Source organism: Manis javanica, chromosome 9 (assembly GCF_040802235.1).
Source record: "Manis javanica isolate MJ-LG chromosome 9, MJ_LKY, whole genome shotgun sequence".
Lineage (NCBI taxonomy): Eukaryota > Metazoa > Chordata > Mammalia > Pholidota > Manidae > Manis > Manis javanica.
Window position 1 is genome coordinate 43,295,883 of NC_133164.1, and position 23,719 is coordinate 43,319,601.

Genomic DNA, 23,719 nt, shown 5'->3' on the forward strand with positions numbered 1-23,719 from the left:
ACAAAGAGATAAAAGGCATCCAAATTGGTAAGGAAGAAGTTAAACTGTCACTATTTGCAGATGACATGATATACATAGAAACTCTAAAGACTCCACCAGAGAATTATTAGAACTAATAACTGAATTCAGCAAAGAAGCAGGATACAAAATTAACATACATAAATTTATTGTATTCCTACAAACTAACAACAAATCAGCAGAAAGAAAAATCAGGAAAATAATTCTACTTGCAATTGCATCTTAAAGAATAAAATACCTAGGAATAAACCTAACTGAGGAGGTGAAAGTCCTGTACTCTGGAAACTGGGAGACACTCATAAGAGAAATTAAAGACACAAGTAAATGGAAACCTATCCTATGCTCATGGATAGGAAGAATTACTACTGTCAAAATGGCCATCCTTCCCAAAGCAATTTACAAATTCAATGCAATCCCTACCAAAATACCAACAGCATTTTTCAATGAACTAGAACAAACAGTTCTAAATTTCATATGAAACCACAAAAGACCCCGAATAGCCAAAGCAATCCTGAGAAAGAACAAAGTTGGAGCATTACATTACCTGACTTCAAGCTATGCTAGAAAGCTACAGTTATCAAACTAGTATGGTACTAGCACAAGAACAGACCCATAGATCAATGAAACAGAATAGAGCCCAGACATAAACCCACACACATATGGTCAATTAATATGATAAAGGAGTCATGAATATATAATGGAGAAAAGAGAGTCTCTTTCATAACAGGTGTTGGGAAAATTGGACAGCTACATACAAGAAAATGAAACTGGATTAGTGTCTAACTCCATACACAAAATTAAACTCAAAATGGATTAAAGACCTGAATGTAAGACATGAAACCACAAAACTCTTAGAAGAAAACATAAGCAAAAATTTCTTGAACATAAGTATGTGCATTTTTTTCCTGGACACATCTCCTCAGGCAGGGGAAACAAAATAAAAAATGAACAAGTACAACTACATCAAACTAAAAACCTTCTGTACAACAAAGGACACCATCAGCTGAACAAAAAGGCAACAACCTTCAGTATAGGAAAATATATCTGTAAATGATTTATCCAATAAGGGGTTAACATCCAAAATATATAAAGAGGTTATACTTGACAACATGAAAAAAAAACAACAAATAACCCAATTTAAAAATGGGCAGAGGACCTGAACAGACACTTCTTCAAAGAAGAAATATGGTTGGCCAATAGGCACATGAAAAGATGCTCCACATCACTAATCATCAGGGAAATGCAAATCAAGACAAACACCTGTTTGTCAAGCCACTACCCAAAAGACAAAATATAATAAGTGTTGGTGAGGATATGGAGAAATAGAAACCCTCTGACACTGTTGTTAGGAATGTCAACTAGTTCAACCATTGTGGAAAGCAATATGGAGGTGCCTCAAAAAACTAAAAACAGAAATACCATTTGGCCCAGTAGTTCTACTCCTAGGAATTTACCAGAAGACAACAAAATCCCTAATTCGAAAAGACATATGCACTCCTATGTTTATCACTGCACTATTTGCAATAGCCAAGATATGGAAACAACCTAAGTGTCCATCAGTAGATGAATGGATAAACAAGAGGTGGTACATACATACAATGGAATATTATTCAGACTCAAAAAGAAAAGAAATCCTGCCATTCACAACAAGGATTGATCTAGAGAGTATTATGCTCAGTGAAATAACAGGGGAAGAAAGACAAATACCATATTACTTGACTTATTTGTGGAGTATAAAAACAAAGCAAAACAGATGAACAAAACAGCAGTAAACTCATAGACACTGAGAAGTGATTAGTGGTTACCATGGGGGAGTACTTGGGGTTGGGTGTAGAGAGGGTAAGGGGAATAAATGGGCACAAAAATTCTTAATCATAACATAAATTGGTCACAGGGATAGTAGTACAGCACGGAGAATATAGTCAGTGATTCTGTAATATGTTTCCATGTTTACAGATAGTAACTGCACTAGATGGAGTAAGGATTTAATAATATGATTAACTGTTGAACTACTGTGTTGTATATTTGAAAACCAATATAAGATTGTATATCAACAATACTTAAATAAAAAAAATTAAAAACCAATAAATGATAATAAAAGAAAAACTTTCTGAATCATAAATACAGTAGTATATTTACCAGAAGATCTAAAAGTTCCTATCGCTTGGAAATTTTAAACACAGGGTAATATAAATGCCTATTAATTGAGAAATAGCCAATATATTTACTAGGTTTTTCCCAAACTTGGGATTTCTTGTAAAAAGCTTCAATTTATACATCGAAGTAACAGCACAGACATAATTTCTCTTAATCATTTGGAGGAATTATAGCAAATGAAATACAAGGTAAGCACTGGGGGACTCCTAGTCAAAAGTAATACTTAGAATGTGTCATTTGCGTATTTCTGTATCTCTGTCCTTCATCTCCAGTTTTTTGTTCTCTCACAGAATTTGAATAAAAAGACAAAAAAAGTAAGGCTAACAGTTTGTTTTTAATTATCAGAAGAATATCTGTCTAAATACATATTGTTGTGTGAAGCCATTTTTAAAGTTCACAGAAGTCCTATAAATAATTACCAATAAGCACTTGTAAATAAAACATGTAAAATCAGGGTTTTAGTAATCCATTATTCTGAAAAATAAAAGCACCTGTTCAATTTTAATAACTTACTAAAAGGAATACTGGTAAATTGTATTATTTCATACAGAATAAATTAATATATTTTATCATGTTTCATGATAAAATTCTATTTATATTTAAACTTGAAACTCTTTCCAATTATTTTAAAAGTATCTAATTTCTAGACCGTCTAAGTGTGAGGCCATTCACTATGAATTTATAAGGCAGTGAAGCCATCTTGTGGTTGATGATGTTATTGCTGAAGCTTTGAGACGGTCACATTTGGAAAATGAGGTCTTTAAATCACTGTTTCATATTTAAAAGGCATATACAACCTGTCAGTTCTAAAACTTGGGTGGAAAAAATAAATACAGAACTGAAACCCATTTCTGTTGGTTCCACAGTAAAGTATAAGATTATTGCATAGCTGGACTGAACAGTGTTTTTATATTAACCTATATTTTATAATTAACTTGTACACCTTAGTTCACAGTCTAAAGCCATGAAAATAACTACAGCAAAATATCAAGCTTAGGAAAGAATGTGAAAAATATTGAACAGTTTTACAGTAAGTATAGTTTTCTTTTTTTCATGACTTTGATCCCCAATAGATGTTAGTAAGATGCATTTTTAGATCTCCAGGACAAAAGTATCATCCTAAATTGCTCATAATACTCCAAGCTTGCCAGATGCATTGCACTAAGTTTAGTACTTTTATGTGCACTATTTTATTTAATTCTTTAATGTCATAAGGGGAGTAATAGTTGAATGATAAGGCAATTAAACTGTAGCAAGATTAAATAACTTACCAGAAGTCACAAAACCTAATAAGCAGGAGACTCAGGATTTTAAGGTGTCCTAAAAAAGCAGGAATCATTCTAAAATGTATATTTTTCCAGCCCTTATCATTTTATCTGCTTCCTGGACACCCTTTCTGAAACACATCACAAGCATGCCTCAGCTCCCTGGAACAGCTAGACTACCTCATATTTTAAGTTTTTGTCTACATTAATTTTTAGAAAATTAGTTTCTAGTATGATCCATTTGGAAAATCACTAGGTGACCTAGCTCTTTCTTTCTTTCATTCATTCTATTTTAATACAAAAGAAAACTAGAAATATTTTATACCAAAATCTGACATATTCAAGGAATAGATTATTTATTCAAATGCACTGCTTACTAAATATTGCCCATTATTTAATGAATGGATTAAAGCAAAATCTGTTTTAAACAAGAACTATAAAAGTTATTTTTTAGTGACTGTAGCCATGTCTTCATGATTCGGCAACCATTAAAATGGTAAAATGATTGTTAATAAACATTTCAATAAAGGCAGAACAAAGTACTTTCTTGCATTAGTCTTATTTTATGAAGAAGCACAAATAATTCATGTCAAAAATATACTTAAACATTTACTTTAGCTTAAAAATAGTTATATTTTTATATAATATATGGAGTTTTAACTAAAGGCAAATATAAAATATGCCATTTCTATGAGTTAGCTTTTGAAATTTCTATTAGAATTGTTTTTCAAAACATCTTCATTGATACTGTGAAGAGAATTACATTTGGTATTAGAAATAGGTAATGAAAGGAAAAATATAATCATAAAGGAAGTGCAGAAAGGGAGTATCCAGCTCAATTTCTGCTTCATGCGAAAGGGCTTATTTTATATCTTCTCATTTTATGTATAAACTAAAATCACATTAGCATTAAGAATATTTTAGTATTAAGAGTATTTTAAAATATAAAATTTGGCACAGAAAAATTCTATATCTAAGGATTTTGAGTTGTTTTTATCGTTGGATACATTCAAAGGAAATCTTAAAGAGAATAATGTGCAAACATTTTGAAACAAAAATGCTCTGAGAAGGTGGAGGACACAAATTCTCATCAGCACCATCCTCTTGAACTAATACAGTAGATGTGGGTTCTCTTAAATGGAAAACCAGTAATCCAGAAAGTTTCAAAATTTTCTTAAACTTGTGTAAGGATACACAGACAGTGCTTTGATGTTACTTTTCCTGTAAAGAATTGTTGCATTCATCAGACCTGTCCAAGATTGCTGCCCTGCAGGAGGCTATACTGTTACATTTTCTAAGTATGTTTCTGGACCAGCAGAATCAATATCCCATAGAAACTTGTTCAAAATGCAAATTACCAGGCTCTATCGCCATTCGATGGACTCAGAAACTTAGGGGTGGGGGCGGTGCACAGATGGGGGCTGGTAATCTGTGTTTCAGCCAGGCCTCAGAGTGATTCTGGTGAAGACTTAAGTCTGAGAACTACTACCACCACCAAAAAAAGAAATGTAAAGAAACCGGAGAGTGCTCTAAGAACAATGAAGTCAAATGAAAAGCTTAAGACTGAGAATAAACAAAGGAACCAAGATATTTGGCTTTCCCAAATAGAAACCTGTAGCAGTGACATTTACAAGTCTTTAAGTATATGAAGAATTATTCACAAGGGAAGGAAACCAGATGTTCTCCATTTCCCCTGGGGGGAGATAAAAAGACATTATGGACTTTAAGTTGCAGCATAAGAAATGTAGGTTAAAATATAATTAAAGTTTGCTGGCACAGAGTGTTATAAAACATTAAAATGAATTGCTGAGTTTATAGAACATCTCTGAGTATCTATCTTAAAAACAGAGTAGATTAGAAACTCTCATGGTTCTCTCCAGCTAAACTGACTAATTTAGAAAATGTGGAAAATGTTATTATAGTATAGCCCTTTTAAAATTATCTAAAATTTAAAATATCTGAAGATGTGGTAACTATTTTAAATATCTGAGTGTTAAAATGATAAGAATATCTATTCAAACACAAAACATACAGGCTGAAAGTATTTATTTAATTATAGATAATGATATTCCTTAACAGTTCAAAAAGTGACTAATAGTATGTATAAAGTTATTGGCTGATGTGATTTACATGTATTTCCAAATAAAAAGAAGAAATGGAATATAAATTAATAAGAAGTAAAAGAATGTCTAGTTGATATCTAAAAATTAAATCCTTGTATTTTAAAGGATCACTGAAAAAAATTTGTAACATGAATATATATTATATATAATGCAAAATGACAACATTAACCAATTCAAATGCATGACTTTGCACTTAATATTCTCTCATAATCTTATACTTTTATGTTAATAAATTCATTAAATAAACACGGTAACAGGAAACTAAAATAAAAATGTACAAACAGGTCTTTGTACTAAGTTCCAATAATATCTGGTAAGTCTAACATACAAGTGTGCCATAATTATAACTTCTAAAAGAAAAGGTTTTCTTTTTTTTAATGTTGAAAAGCATCAAAAGTTTAAAGTTTAAGTCTTAGTAATTTTCCTTGTGTACAAGAAGTCACTATAACAATGGACTCTGTGACCTCTTCACCTCCCAACTATTTTGAAATTACAGTCTTTATTGATGAAAAATGATTCCAGTAATTTAGTAGATGTTCATATTTATTATAGTTACCATAATTTAGGAAGTTAATGTTTTTTTTTTTACCTTTTCTACTTTTCCACCATTGATGTCACTGGGGAGAAATTTCTTGCCAATTGTTCTCAAGTCTGTCTAAAATAAAAATATTATTATTAAAATATAATTACAGAGAAAAGTAAATCTAAATCTACTCTTACAAATAAAAGATGAAATTACTTAAGGTTTGTGGAACAAAATTTAAACAAATATCTTTTGGATGATTAGAGATCTATACATACAATCAATCTTTTTGAATAACTCCATTCCATACATACACTGTTTAAAGTGCACAGTAAGTGGAGCAGTAATACGTAAGGCCCTAATTCTGCTCATATTTCTTTAAGTAACCTTTTAACTTACTAAATCTTCTCTATTAAACTCTAAGACTTTGATTTTATTTAAACTATAGTCTTACTAAAAATTAATGCCACAATCCAAAACTAAATGACTACTTTTATATAAACAGAATGTATTTATGACAACTGAGTCCTCCATAACCTTAACAAGCAAACATGAAGACATACTCTATATGCTGTGGTACCCAAAACATAGCAAAGGTATGTAATCTCAAGTATCCTAAGGAGTACTACTACTGCAATAGCAAGAAGTTATAGTAAGACTTTATTGCTGTAAAAATCTATTTTATTTGCTTAAACAAATTACAGAAATCAAAGTTGATTAACAAATGACTATAAGAAAATTCAGAGGTACATATTACTCAGCAAACCAAAGCAAAACGTAAAAAGGAAAGCTAAAGAACTAACCTAATGTCAGAGCATTTCTGACATAAAAACAAAACTTCAACTACACAGTTCACATTTTTAAAAGCAGGACTTTTAAGGGTTTTTGTCATCTTTAGGAAATGAAAATTAAAGGAATGATAAGAAATTTGTTCAGAGGAAAACTATCAATACTCATGAAAAATGCCTAATTCTTTAACCTAAAAAATCACCTTGGTGACTGAGACTTTAAGACTACATTAGTAACTATATTTTTATTGTACTATTATTTCTTAAAATATAGTGAATAGTAGCTCTTCATCACCTTATGAACAAAATAAAAGAAAGCAGACTTGGAGTTCATTTAATCACATAAATTAGAAAGGAGAAATTTGTGTTGGACCTAAGGAAAAAACACTAGATGATTAAAATTATTGTAATATGAAATGAATACATATAGAGAAGTAGGATTGTCTTCTTTGACCACCTACAATAATAGAATATCCTGTTAGTGAAATATCCATATGTGATAAGCTTAATAAACAGGCATGTAAGTTATACAACCCCCCCCCTGATATTACCAGTCTTTTACAACCATGATTCATAACTTCTCAATGTAATGCAAGAATTGTGTTTCATGTTAGGTAGAGAATATCCTCAAGTGCAGTCTAATAGAAGCCTTGGGTGCTAGCGTCCAATGGACCTCCCTGGGGAGAAAACACTGTACGGTTATCCCCTGCTTTTCGAGAATTTGCATCATACCACTTCTTTTTTACAGAAGTACCTACATTAGTACCTGTTTTCACTGATAGATATTTGAAGAGGATTTTCACTTTTGCAAAGAAAGGCAGAAAGCAAAAAAAGCATTCTGTATTTATTTTGCAGGGAGCCATCACAGAGGCAGTGTGCATCCTGAGCACTGAGTGGCATGGCCAAGCTCCTTCCCTGGGAACTACACTAGTCCTCAACTAAAATTCACCAAATAGAACTGCCAGGCAAACTGAACCCTAAATCCAAGTACTTGGGTAACAATGCTTTTTTAGATTTATCCTTTTGCAGCCTCCAATAAGAGAGTGAAAAAAGTATGAACCATACTTCAAGGTGCATTCCTTTTCACTTTGAAAATACTGAGTAGCATATGGGAAAAAAATACTTTCTTATACTAGGCTTTCCTGTATTTGGACTCAACATTAAATATTAATACATGTGAAGCACCTAGCACAATGAATTACAAAAAGTAAGCATTTAATGAATGTTAGCTATCATGTTTGTTTTTAGTGAATATAAAACATGCACATTTTGCTGCCATCTGAACATGTATAACCACTAAGTCAATAATACAACTAACAGCTCATAAAAACATAGGCATTATTTTGAAGTCACTCAAAAGCTGACATATTTAAATATGTATGAGAAACAGAATACAGTTGATCCTTGAAGAACACTGGGATTAGAAATGCTGACCCCTCATGTATTTAAAACTCTATGCATAACTTTTGACTCCCCCAAAACTTAACTACCAGTAGCCTATTGTTGACTGGAAGCATTACCAATAACATAAACAGTCAATTAACACATATTTTGTGTATGTATTATGTACAGTATTCTTAAAATAAAGATAGAGAGATGTATTCTCAAATTGTTGCAAATCTCCAAAAACTTTTCCAATGTATTTGTTGAAAAAAAATCTCCATGTAAATAAGTGGACCTGTGTAGTTCAACCCTGTGTTGTTCAATGTATACACATAAATTTCATGATATACCATGATATCTCATTTTGTTTTTTATCAGTTATAAAATTTAATTTAAACTAAAATGAGGCATCAATATAAAGTAGAAATGAGCACTAGACTAAAATCCTAAACTTTGATTCACTGAAAACTGTAGTTAACTAATATGACAACTGCTTTTTTGCGGGGAGGAATCTAGAATTGTGTTTCATGTTAGGCAGAGAATATCCTCAAGTGCAGTCTAATAGAAGCCTTGGGTGCTAGTGTCCAGTGGACCTCCCTGGGGAGAAAACACTGTACGGTTATCCCCTGCTTTTCGAGAATTTGCATTATACCACTTCTTTTTTACAGAAGTGCCTACATTAGTACCTGTTTTCACTGATAGATATTTGAAGAGAATTTTCACTTTTGCAAAGAAAGGCAGAAAGCAAAAAAAGCATTTCGTATTTATTTTGCAGGGAGCCATCACAGAGGCAGTGTGCATCCTGAGCACTGAGTGGCATGGCCAAGCTCCTTCCCTGGGAACTACACTAGCATTGCAGCATCAAGCTATCATAATTTTGAACTGTATCTGTGAGCATTTGTGCTTTATCTCAATTTATTTTAAGCATGCGTTAGCAAAATGTGTCCTAAGGTATCAGAAAAGCCTAAGAGAGGTTACTGTCTGGGTCTGGGAACACTAAAAAAATTTTCCATATAAATTAACGGTAACTGCTTCTTTGCTCTATACCATTTTGGCTTACAAAAGATTTCATAGGAACACTACCTTCAGATAGTAGGGGAAACCTCTCTATATATTGTTGCATTGTTCACTGCTGGATAAAGGAACAAGCTCAGTGTGTCGCCCACAAGAGGAAAAGAACATAAACAAGAATGCTTGTGCACGGCTTATTCTCCCAATATGTATGTAATAAGTTGTATATAGTAGGAATCAGTAACACAAGTCATTCTCAACTAGTGATTAATATCCTGCAAGCACTCAAAAGCTAAAAAAAATTCAACAGAAATACTATAAATGCCTGATTTTATTTAAAGGTGATAAACTTGAAAAGAAGTTTACTTGTCTGGTGTAGATTTCATCCTAATTAAAGTTTTTTTTTTGCATGATTAAAGGGCATGATAGCTTGGATTAGAGTATTCAACTACATATTTCCAAGAATATCAGAAAGACAAATTAATTGATTGAGATAATGGTTCATCATGAACCTCTTATGTACACAGGACAAATACTTCATCTTGATTTATTTTAAAGTTTCATACCCCTTTATAAATAGTTCATTGTTACTTACCTAAGTAAATAAGAAAAACTAAGAAAAGCATAAGATTGTTACAGAATCCCTTTCATGTTTAGGGTTCTTTTTTAATGAAGAAATAAGAATTATTTACAACATTCTTTGAAAGTAGAATTCACTAATTTGGGTACAAGTCAAAGAAAAAGTGTCTAGGGAATACTTTCATTTATAGTCACAGAGGATGACATGGATGATTTCTAATGCTTGCTTTTAAAAAAATCATATTGTTAGTCTTACTGACAAAATTCAAAGAAGCTGAAAACTGACAGATTTTAAAATAGAAATTTTATCTGTTTAATCCTAACTTTCACTGTATATAAATTTAAGTAACTCAAATAAGCTAAATGCAGTTATATATTTATTTATATCTTAAATGTTCTTTATTAGTTGCCTGTTTCTGCTTTATCTTATACCTATTTTGCAGTGATATGATGGATCTGTCAAGACAGCAATTCTCTTATGAATTTCATTATATATCATAGTATATAAATTTGTGAGTAGATTGTTATTGTAAAGGTAGTAAGAGAAAAAATCTAACTGGGGTAACTGCAAGACTGACAAGAGAATATTCATTTATTTATATCTACATTTCAAACAATTTTAGTAACTCTTCAAAAAAAATCAAAAGTCAATCCCAATTATAGAAAAGATATAGCTATACAGATGGGTGTAAAGCGAGAGACCAGAAGGAAATACATACCAAAAACCTTAACAGTAATTATTTGTGGCTTTGATTTTATTTTTCTTTGCTGTATTTTCTGAAGTATTCTACAACATATATTACTTTTATTAACAGGAAAAGTTATTTTGAAATAATAAATACAACTGTCAAACAGCTAAAACTTAAGTTTCTATGTTAATTAAATGGCTATATGTTTTAATTAATATGATTTTTTTACTGCTATTATACAGCAGTAAATGTGAATGTGAAAATCTGCAACTGATTTTGTAAATGTGAAAATCTATAATATAAAAAATCTATAACTGATTTTGGGGAAAGAGTTTTAACTGCATTTTTTTCCCTTTTTCATGGGATTCTGTATAACAAATGTAAAAAGAAACATATATTTCTAATAACTGGCTGAAACAAGATTACCAAATTCACCAAACATTACTGCAACTTAAAATGGACAATAAAAATGAAAGATGTTCTCCATATTACTTATCTTAAAAGCCAGTTTATTCTATGAGATGCTTTTCATGAATAAAGCTTCCAGATTTAAAATATTTATAAGTTAATAAACAAAACCTACATTGAGAGCAATCAGGATGATGTCATTTATATTGACTTTGTCAGGTGAACTTGTGCAAGCTTCAATGCCTTCATCTGAAAGATACCTGTTAAAATAAAATAAATGGCTTAATATTTTCTAAAATCAAAATTAACCAAAATTATTTCCTTAAGTCAACATGCAATTTTGTTTTCTACTATAAAATGCTTCTACTCCAAATACTAGGGCAAAGTCCTGGATACTCCCTGTTTATTTACTGTCTCTGAGTGAACAGAATGGACAGTGCATATTTTTCCTCTTTTGTGTCATTAAAGGGATACTGTGTTAATAAAATTTTCATATCCTTTCTGAGAAAAACTATCTAAACATCAAAATACTTCTTAAGGGATGTATGTACTACTCTTTACTGTATGTAAATATAATATCTGACTTAAATATTTGGTAATAAAATAAGCTCTTAGAGATTGAGATGTGCTATAAAAATAGAAATAGCATGGTTTTAAACTCTGTCCAACAGATATTTCCTCTGTACTACTTTCTCACATTATCTTCTCAAGTCTCCTTTCTTTAATATAATGGTTCCCAATAGTCCTTCAAAAATACTATTGATTTCAAGTGGCATAAACATAGACAACTTTTTTATATTGTATCTTTCCCTTTTCCTGTCTCTTCTCAGTTTTTTTACTTATTGTCATATTAGCCTTTGTCCTTTTATCCAGTCCAAACCAACCACACATCTGTCACAGGCAATAACTAATTTAAGAGTAAAAAAGATTATTGAATTCAAGGGGGGTGATCATTGATCACCTTTTCATTCATGCCCAACATAGCCAATTTGAAGTTCTCTGATAAACTCTCAAATCAGGTCTCATGCCCCAAAGAGTCTACCTATAAAAATGTGCATTAACATCTGACATCTTTTGCAATCAGTATCAACTTCTCTAACCAAGGGCTGGTGGCAGCACTGCCAGTGCAGACATTCTCCCACTAAGAAGATGCAGGAGTACTAGTCTAACAGAGCCAATGCAAGCTTCTTCCTGATGGCCAGCAATTCCACTACTAGACAGCAATTCCACCCAACAGTAGACTGACTCCAAGACAGTAGTCAATGTAAATGCTACCTGAAGACAGCAACTAAACAGCCTGTGCCTTTAGGAAAGAGAATGAATGATTTCTCAAAAGTAAAGAGCAAGTGAAAAGAAATGTACATTGAAGCGAGCTGAGGAACGACAGGAAATTAAAGTTGACAAGCCTATGAACAGAATGAAGGAGATAAGTCAGTAAAGCATATATGTAAATCAGAGCAAGAATGTATTAATAAAATTAGATACTGTGAAAAGTTTAAGACCTTGGCAGTGCTAAACGACAATGATGAACAAAGACAAGTAGTTAAGTGGGTTAGAGAAAGAACAGAAGTGTTAAGTATGTAGATGAGTCAGTAAGAATGAATGGATGGGAGGAAGGAATAGCAGTACTGGAACACAAATATTTCCAGTCAGCATAGATGTTTTATTAAAACAATGCTTTATCAAAATGGTTATGTTAATTTTCTTATTATCCTGTTTTTTTTTTCACTGTACATAGTCATTGGCGGTATCTGCGATTATTCATCTTACAAATTCAGTTATATAATTAATTAAGCCCCTAGTTATGTGAAAAGTAGTATCTTTACTAGTAATAAGATTATAAAATAATGAAAGTTAAACACTTGCCTTCAAGGAGTTTACAATCTCTTATATAGCATAACACAATACATAAGCAGCTACCATACAAAGTCAAAATAATTATAATTAAAATGTTACAGGGGCTCAGAGTAGCTGGAGGATGAGAAAAAGTGCATGGAAAGGGAATAGTATGAGTAAAAAGATGGAAGAGAAAAAGAGTGAAGCACATTCTAGAGGAAAAAATCTGGGCCATTCTGGCTAGAATATGGGGAGGAAATAAAAAATGAGTATTGGTTGTGACCAATTTTAGAAAGCAACAGGGCACTAAGTAAAATGGGTGATATATTAAATGCTGACTAAGCAATTACACACAACTTTCAAAATCACTACACAATGTGGAAATAGTATGCAATGACTAATAAAACATTTCCTAAAAAAGCAACTCATCAGATTTGAAAGATTATACCATATCAGATTGTCCAGAATTGATCTTTTAAAATAATCAAAGTCTACCTGTTCAATTTTACAGATAAAGAAAAGGTCCAAAGATGCTAAGTAATTTGCCCCCAAATACAAACTTAAGTGATGCAAAGTTAAAACAAAAACTCCCAGTTCATCAAACTTTTCATTACAACACACCATTTTTGTTTACCAACAACTAATGCTAATATTAGGAATATGATCTTGTAAACATAAGCCAGCAACTATACAAATCAGTTTCCTAGTCAACTAGACACTCTCATACACATGCAAAGAAAAGCGCAAGTAAGCAAATTCAATCAGGGAACTCTAAAATACATTAAAGAAGCATTTGTCTAATTTCATAGCAAAAGATCAGGGAACTAATACTAATGATTAGAGATGCAAAAATAGTTATAACAATAAAATATCAATTCCTACAAAATGTAAAAGGGGAAAGTTAACAAAAATTCTAAAGGCAGAAGCTATAAGGGGGTGGAATTTTACTTTATCCAAGTAAAAGTCAAATATTATATGATTTCTTTCAAATAATGTCTGTAAAAGGCCTCCTAAATATAAGAAATTCTAATATGTGCCTCAATTTCCAAGTTTTACAAGACTACCTTACTGACCTTTCATATTTGGAAATATCAGAGGACTTGAGTCTTTCAACTTTACCCCTATGAAGAAACAGGATACCCAACCACAGCTTCCCCCCAGTGATATCTCGGTGATTCTTCTACAAATACTGGACCATTTTCACAGAAGGACTGAATCTAAATTAACCATAATGTGGATTTACAAATTCATCTTCTTGTTTTTGTAAACATTTAAAACTCCAATATTATCAATGAATAAGACAAGTGACAAAAGTAAGCCAAATGCCCAAATCAGCTCCAAGATGCACCACAGTAACACAGTAACTAAAGGACAAGCCAGGACAAAATTTATCAGCTTTAATGTGGTCATTGGGAAAGAAAGGAACTGAAAATTGGACTCTGCACTAGATCTGATGCCTGTGCACATCTGTATGATGGACTTTGAGGGGAGAGAATTATGACCAGTTCCCATATTTCATTTTTGATCCCATAAAACCCAAGGGCATGGAACCCAAAGAAGAAATGAACCGCAGAGACCTCTTATTTACTAGAACAGTCAGCAAAAGCACACATTTTTTTTTCCTCTCTAGTGGAGATTTTAAAATAGTAATATTATAAAATCACTCATTACTATTCTGAACTAAAAATATACCAGAATATGTTTTACTGGCAAGCAGGGCACTAAAGGACTAAATTTCTAAATGATAGTCACAGAAGAGACTAACATATCTCAATAATTTTACCTTCAACTAATGCCATTTTAAATCACAGATTATTACATGCTCAAATTTTAAAAAAAATTTTTAGAAAGTATTTCATTTTTTCATAAATAGAAGTAAAGATGCTGAAATTCCATCCTGTCACTTAATTTGTAATCCTGGACAATTCTTTTTACTTCAGAAGTAAAAAACTTTAAAATTAACTATTATCCACCAATTTGGAGGAGGGAATTTCCTATTACAAATAATGAGTATAATATTCAATAAGAAGGGTCACATAGCCTAAATTCCACTACCAAAACTATCTTCACCTCATGTTCAGATGTCACTTGGGGCATATAAAACAGACATGTCCAAAGTACAGTTCAAGAATTTCTATTGACAGAAAATTGTGATAAAGCAAGTATCATCATTTAACCTAATTTATTCAGTCCAGATAGTGGAACACCATTACCATCTCATACTACCAGTAAGGGAAAAGAGAGACAATTTTCATTTGATCCATCCCTCTGCAAGCAGGCAAAAGCCTTGAGTCTAACTAATTCTCTGGCTATGATGATGTAATGAGACACAGTGAATAGTACATGTCCCATCTAAAGGGGGAAGCCATAACTCAGCCCCAGCTGGCCTGAGGACAGGCAAAGCACTTATTGTCAAACTCCAATTTTAGCTTTCAGTTTTTTGTAAAACAATCGTAAGCCAAGCAAAACATATTTCAGCTTGTATGTGGCATACACTTAGGGAACTTCCTAATATTAGTTCACTAAAGTCATCTGCTTATTTATTACTGTACATTTCCAAGACGTCTTTGACATTCAGGGTTTTACCACAAATGTTCTTCAATTGATGCAATTTTCACAGTTGACATCCTTTTCAAGCAAAACAGAAAAAAGAACTATGTATTTTAGGTCACTCTATGATTCCTGGAGAGCAACAAACATAATTATGTTCTTACCAGAATTGTCTAACATCACACCAGAAAGTGTCAAATCGTTTAGTTTGGCTTAAATATTTCATAAACTAGACATATACTGAACTCATCTTTACCTCAACTTTCCAGATTATATATACTTATTAGCAGAGAGAATCGGCTAAGAACACTAAAAAGCAAACACTAATGTTTTCTACCCCTCCACCCACTGCCTCTGATTCAAGTAATGAATGCCCATTCAAGTTTGAACTGAGATCTGAATTCCTAAAATTATGAAAGATAAAAATTCATTACTGCACCTACAAACTGGGGTGTAATGAAAGAAAATGAAAATTCTTTAACATGCCAAAGAGAAAACCAAGAGTAAAAACATTCTTCCAAAACAGGGACTCAATCAAAAAAAATAAAGGAGACACCTGGATTCTACTGGTACATGTGGTCTTAACTGTCTCTGAATAAAACCCAAATTAAATGACCTCACATGGTTTTTGGGGGTCTCTAACTGTAATTATTTGCTACCTCATTGAGATTAATGGCCCACATATGTTATCCAAACACCAAAATGGGATTTTGATAAATAAATCCCTGCTTAACCATAAAGAAAAAAAAAATTATTAACTCCCAATTACCCAAGCTACTACGGGGACAGGAGGTTGTAATACATAAAAGATAATTAAAAATTTGCCTTTTTTAAAAGGTATCTTTGATCTTAACAAATACTAAAGTTGTCAACCTACTGCAAATTCCCAAGATATTAAAAAACAATTTTTTAAAATTGCCCAAATAAAGATTTCTCTTTTCATTCTACCCATCCAGTATAAGTGGATTGCAATAAGCCTGCCAAAAAATTTGTTTTTTGCTATTATTCTTATATCCTGCCAGAGATGTTGAAATAATAACTTGCTAATTCCCTCCTCTAGGGCAGAAGAAAATGGCTTATAAATTCCTATTTATGAATATAATTTGGAAAAATAAAATAAAGGCATACTTCATTTTACTGTGCTTCAAAGATACTGCATTTTTTTACAGAGTGAAGGCCCGTGGCAGCACCGCATTGTGCTGGTACACTGGGCACCATTTTTCCAGCAATGTTTGCTCACTTCATGTCTCTGTATCACATTTCGGTAATTCCTGCAATATTTCTAGCTTTCTCATCATTATTATATTTGTTGATCTCTGACATGTTCATAAAAGATGATGAGCTTAATCAATAATCATGTGTGTTCTGACTGCTTCACTAACCAGCTGTTTCCCCATCTCTCTCCCTTTCCTCTGGCCTCTCTATTCTGAGACACAACAGTATTGAAATTAGGGCCAGTAATAACCCAACAGTGGACTCTAACTGCTAAAATGGAAAGAAGATCTCTCACTTTAAATAAAAACCTAGAAATGATTAAGCTTTCTGAAAAAGGCATTCTGAAAGCCAAGATAGGCCAAAAGCTAGGCCTCTTCTGACAAGCAGTTAGCCAAATTGTAAATGCAAAGAAAAGGTTCCTTTGAAGGAGATTAACAGTGCCACTCCAGTGAACTCACAAACGGTCAGAAAGTAAAACAGCCTTAGCGCTGATATGGAGAAAGTTTTAGTGATCTGGATAGAAAATAAAACCAACCACATTTCCTTAAGCTAAATCCTAACCCAGACGAGGACCCTAACTTTCTTCAATTCTGTGAGGGCTGAGAGAGGTGAGGAAGCTGGAGAAGAAAAGCTGGAAGCTAGTGAGATTGGTTCATGAGGTGTAAGGGAAGAAGCCATCTCCATAACATAAAAATGCAAGAAACAGGGGGGGCGGAGCCAGGATGGCGGCGTGAGTAGAGCAGTGGAAATCTCCTCCCAAAAACACATAGAGCTATGAAAATATAACAAAGAAAAATCTTCCTAAAATAGAGACCACAGGACACAGGACAACATCCAGACCACATCCACACCTGCAAGAACCCAGCGCCTTGCAAAGGGGGTAAGATACAAGCCCCGGCCCGGCGGGACCCGAGCGCCCCTCCCCCCGGGTCCCAGCGGGTGGAAAGAAACCGGAGCAATTTTTTTTTGGCAGGTGCTTTTTGGAAGCCTTAAAGGGACGGGCCCCCATTGCTAGGGAGGCAGGGTGGCGGGACCGGTGAGCAGGTGCGTGGGACCGGCGCCTGAGGACAAAGAATATCCCGTGTTTCTCCCTGCGGGACCAGCGGGCGGGTGCCTGAGACCGGCGCCTGAGGACGGAGGAAATCGCGCGTTTTTCCCCTTTTTTTTTCTCTTTTTGGCGAACGCTTTTTAGAAGCCTTAAAGGGACAGGGACCCTGGTGCTAGGGAGGCAGGGCGGTGGGACTGGTGAGCGGGTGCCTGGGACCAGCGCCTGAGGACAAAGAATATCCCACGTTTTTCCCTGCGGGACCGGTGGGAAGGTGCCTGAGACCGACACTTGAGGACACAGGAAATCATGCGTTTTTCCCCTTTTTTTTTCTCTTTTTTGCGAGTGCTTTTTGGAAGCCTAAAAGGGACAGGGACACCGGTGCTAGGGAGGCAGGGCGGCGGGACTGGTGAGCGGGTGCCTGGGACCGGCACCTGAGGACAAAGAATATCCCGTGTTTTTCCCTGTGGGACCGGTGGGCGGGTGCCTGAGACCGGCACCTTAGGACGGAGGAAATCACGCGTTCTTCCCCGTTTTTTCTCTCTTTTTGGCGAGTGCTTTTTGGAAGCCTTAAAGGGACAGGGACCCCGGTGCTAGGGAGGCAGGGCGGCGGGACCGGTGAACGGGTGCCTGGGACCAGCGCCTGAGGACAAAGAATATCGAGCGTTCTTTCCCTGCGGGACCAGTGGGTGGGTGCTTTTTGGAAGCCTTGAAAGGACAGGGACCCTGGTGCTAGGGAGACAGGGCAGCAGGACCAGTGAGCGGGTGCCTGGGACCGGCACCTGAGGACAAAAAAAAAAAAATCACGAATTTTTTCCTTTTTTTTTCTTTCTGTTCCCTCTCTCATTGTTGCTGTTGTTGTTTTGGTTTGGAGAGTGCTTTTTGGAAGTCTTAAAGGGGCAGGACAGGTCACTTAGACCAGAGGCAGGGAATCTGGGGATCTCTGGGCACTCTAACCCCCTGGGCAGCAGGGAGCACAGAGGCCCCTTATGGAGATAAATAGCCTCCCGGCCACTCCCCCTCCAACGGGGCTCCACCATTTTGGAGGAACAGCCCCAGCCAGGCCAAGCCCACAGCAACAGCGGAGATAAACCCCATAGCAACTGGGCAGGAAGCAGAAGCCTTGTCTGCGCACAGCTGCCCAGCACAAGCCACTAGAGGTCGCTATTCTCCCAGGAGAAGGCCACAAACCAACAAGAAGGGAAGCTCTTCCAGCAGTCACTTGTACCAGCTCTGCAAACTATCTCTATCACCATGAAAAGGCAAAACTACAGGCAGACAAAGATCACAGAGACAACACCTGAGAGGGAGGCAGACCTAACTAGTCCTCCTGAAAAAGAATTCAAAATAAAAATCATGAACATGCTGACAGAGATGCAGAGAAAAATGCAAGAGCAATGGGATGAGATGCAGAGAAAAATGCAAGAGCAGTGGGATGAAGTCCAGAAGGAGATCAAAGATGTCAGGAAGGAGATCACAGAAGTGAAACAATCCCTGGAAGGATTTATAAGCAGAATGGACAAGATGCAAGAGGCCATTGAAGGAATAGAAGCCAGAGAACAGGAACGTATAGAAGCTGACATAGAGAGAGGTAAAAGGATCTCCAGGAATGAAACAACACTAAGAGAAATATGTGACCAAGCCAAAAGGAATAATACTCGTATTATAGGCATACCAGAAGAAGAAGAAAGAGGAAAAGGGATAGAAAGTCTCTTTGAAGAAATAACTGCTGAAAACTTCCCCAAACTGGGGGAGGAAATAATCAAACAGACGATGGAATTACACAGAACTCCCAACAGAAAGGATCCAAGGAGGACAACACCAAGACACATAGTAATTAAAATGGCAAGGATCAAGGACAAGGAAAGAGTTTTAAAGGCAGCTAGTGACAAAAAGGTCACCTATAAAGGAAAACCCATCAGGCTAACATCAGACTTCTCGACAGAAACCCTACAGGCCAGAAGAGAATGGCATGATATACTTAATGCAATGAAACAGAAAGGCCTTGAACCAAGGATACTGTATCCAGCACGACTATCATTTAAATATGATGGCAGGATTAAACAATTCCCAGACAAGCAAAAGCTGAGGGAATTTGCTTCCCACAAACCACCTCTACAGGGCATCCTACAGGGACTGCTCTAGATGGGAGCACCCCTAAAAAAGAGCACAGAACAAAACACACAGCATATGAAGAATGGAGGAGGAGGAATAAGAAGGGAGAGAAGAAAAGAATCTCCAGACAATGTATACAACAGCTCAATAAGCGAGCTAAGTTAGGCAGTAAGATACTAAAGAAGCTAACCTTGAACCTTTGGTAACCACGAATCTAAAGCCTGAAATGGCAATAAGTACATATCTCTCAATAGTCACCCTAAATGTAAATGGACTTAATGCACCAATCAAAAGACATGGAGTAATAGAATGGATAAAAAAGCAAGACCCATCTATATGCTGCTTACAAGAAACTCACCTTAAACCCAAAGATAAGCATAGACTAAAAGTCAAGGGATGGAAAAACATTTCAGGCAAACAACAGTGAGAAGAAAGCAGGGGTTGCAGTACTAATATCAGACAAAATAGACTTCAAAACAAAGAAAGTAACAAGAGATAAAGAACGCCACTACATAATGATAAAGGGCTCAGTCCAACAAGAGGATATAACCATTCTAAATATATATGCACCCAATACAGGAGCACCAGCATATGTGAAGCAAATACTAACAGAACTAAAGAGGGAAATAGACTGCAATGCATTCATTGTAGGAGACTTCAACACACCACTCACCCCAAAGGATAGATCCACCGGGCAGAAAATAAGTAAGGACACACAGATGTTGAACAACACACTAGAACAAAATAGACATCTATAGAACTCTACATCCAAAAGCAACAGGATATACATTCTTCTCAAGTGCACATGGAACATTCTCCAGAATAGACCACATACTAGCTCACAAAAAGAGCCTCAGTAAATTCCAAAATACTGAAATTCTACCAACCAATTTTTCAGACCACAAAGGTATGAAAGTAGAAATAAATTCTACAAAGAAAACAAAAAGGCTCACAAACACATGGAGGCTTAACAACATGCTACTAAATAATCAATGGATCAATGAACAAATCAAAATAGAGATCAAGGAATATATAGAAACAAATGACAACAACAACACTAAGCCCCAACTTCTGTGGGATGCAGCGAAATCAGTCTTAAGAGGAAAGTATATAGCAATCCAGGCACACTTGAAGAAGGAAGAACAATCCCAAATGAATAGTCTAACATCACAATGATTAAAACTGGAAAAAGAAGAACAAATGAGGCCTAAAGTCAGCAGAAGGAGGGACATAATAAAGATCAGAGAAGAAATAAACAAAATTGAGAAGAATAAAACAATAGCAAAAATCAACAAAACCAAGAGCTGGTTCTTCGAGAAAATAAACAAAATAGATAAGCCTCTAGCCCAACTTATTAAGAGAAAAAGAGAGTCAACACAAATCAACATAATCAGAAATGAGAATGGAAAAATCACAACAGACTCCACAGAAATACAAAGAATTATTAAAGACTACTATGAAAACCTATATGCCAACAAGCTGGAAAACCTAGAAGAAATGGACAACTTCCTAGAAAAATACAATCTCCCAAGACTGACCAAGGAAGAAACACAAAAGTTAAACAAACCAATTACGAGCAAAGAAATTGAAACAGTAATCAAAAAACTACCCAAGAACAAAACCCCGGGGCCGGACGGATTTACCTCGGAATTTTATCAGACACACAGAGAAGACATAATACCGATTCTCCTTAAAGTGTTCCACAAAATAGAAGAAGAGGGAATACTCCCAAACTCATTCTATGAGAACAACATCACCCTTATACCAAAACCAGGCAAAGACCCCACCAAAAAAGAAAATTACAGACCAATATCCCTGATGAATGTAGATGCAAAAATACTCAATAAAATATTAGCAAACAGAATTCAACAGTATATCAAAAGGATCATACACCATGACCAAGTGGGATTCATCCCAGGGATGCAAGGATGGTACAACATTCGAAAATCCATCAACATCATCCACCACATCAAAAAAAGAAAGACAAAAACCACATGATCATCTCCATAGATGCTGAAAAAGCATTTGACAAAATTCAACATCCATTCATGATAATAACTCTCAGCAAAATGGGAATAGAGGGCAAGTACCTCAACATAATAAAGGCCATATATGATAAACCCACAGCCAGCATTATACTGAACAGCGAGAAGATGAAAGCATTTTCTCTGAGATCGGGAACCAGACAGGGATGCCCACTCTCCCCACTGTTATTTAACATAGTACTGGAGGTCCTAGCCACGGCAATCAGACAAAACAAAGAAATACAAGGAATCCAGATTGGTAAAGAAGAAGTTAAACTGTCACTATTTGCAGATGATATGATACTGTACATAAAAAACCCTAAAGACTCCACTCCAAAACTACTAGAACTGATATCGGAATACAGCAAAGTTGCAGGATACAAAATTAACACACACAAATCTGTAGCTTTCCTATACACTAACAATGAACCAATAGAAAGAGAAATCAGGAAAACAATTCCATTCACCATTGCATCAAAAAGAATAAAATACCTAGGAATAAAACTAACCAAAGCAGTGAAAGACTTATACTCTGAAAACTACAAGTCACTCTTAAGAGAAATTAAAGGGGACACTAATAAATGGAAACTCATCCCATGCCCATGGCTAGGAAGAATTAATATCGTCAAAATGGCCATCCTGCCCAAAGCAATATACAGATTTGATGCAATCCCTCTCAAATTTCCAGCAACATTCTTCAATGAATTGGAACAAATAATTCAAAAATTCATATGGAAACACCAAAGACCCCGAATAGCCAAAGCAATCCTGAAAAAGAAGAATAAAGTAGGGGGGATCTCACTCCCCAACTTCAAGCTCTACTACAAAGCCATAGTAATCAAGACAATTTGGTACTGGCACAAGAACAGAGCCACAGACCAGTGGAACAGATTAGAGACCCCAGAAATTAACCCAAACATATATGGTCAATTAATATTTGATAAAGGAGCCATGGACATACAATGGCAAAATGACAGTCTCTTCAACAGATGGTGCTGGCAAAACTGGACAGCTACATGTAGGAGAATGAAAGTGGACCATTGTCTAACCCCATATACAAAGGTAAACTAAAAATGGATCAAAGACCTGAATGTAAGTCATGAAACCATTAAACTCTTGGAAAAAAACATAGTTAAAAACCTCTTAGACATAAACATGAGTGACCTCTTCTTGAACATATCTCCCCGGGCAAGGAAAACAACAGTAAAAATGAGCAAGTGGGACTACATTAAGCTGAAAAGCTTCTGTACAGCGAAAGACACCATCAATAGAACAAAAAGGAACCCTACAGTATGGGAGAATATATTTGAAAATGACACATCCGATAAAGGCTTGACGTCCGGAATATATAAAGAGCTCACACGCCTCAACAAACAAAAAACAAATAACCCAATTAAAAAATGGGCAGAGGAACTGAACAGACAGTTCTCCAAAAAAGAAATACAGAAGGCCAAGAGACACATGAAAAGATGCTCCACATCGCTAATTATCAGAGAAATGCAAATTAAAACTACAATGAGGTATCACCTCACACCAGTAAGGATGGCTGCCATCCAAAAGACAAACAACAACAAATATTGGCGAGGCTGTGGAGAAAGGGGAACCCTCCTACACTGCTGGTGGGAATGTAAATTAGTTCAACCATTGTGGAAAGCAGTATGGAGGTTCATCAAAATGCTCAAAACAGACCTATCATTTGACCCAGGAATTCCACTCCTAGGAATTTACCCTAAGAACGCAGCAATCACGTTTGAGAAAGACAGATGCACCCCTATGTTTATCGCAGCACTATTTACAATAGCCAAGAATTGGAAGCAACCTAAATGTCCATCTGTAGATGAATGGATAAAGAAGATGTGGTACATATACACAATGGAATACTACTCAGCCATAAGAAGTGGAAAAATCCAACCATTTGCAGCAACATGGATGGAGCTGGAGAGTATTATGCTCAGTGAAATAAGCCAAGCGGAGGAAGAGAAATACCAAA

General features: G+C 35.2%; 1 protein-coding gene across 2 annotated transcripts in view; it reads right to left on the reverse strand.

The window, feature by feature from the left end:
- The window catches only part of TDRD3 (tudor domain containing 3), a 211,316-nt gene that overhangs the window by 108,297 nt on the left and 79,300 nt on the right, over positions 1-23,719 (reverse strand). For both annotated transcript variants that reach the window (XM_073212542.1, XM_073212543.1), the window contains exons 2-3: positions 11,120-11,204; positions 6,153-6,218 (exon numbers count right to left, since the gene is read on the reverse strand). In XM_073212542.1, coding sequence (XP_073068643.1) covers positions 6,153-6,218; positions 11,120-11,204 — 151 coding nt within the window. The remainder of the gene's footprint in view (positions 1-6,152; positions 6,219-11,119; positions 11,205-23,719) is intronic.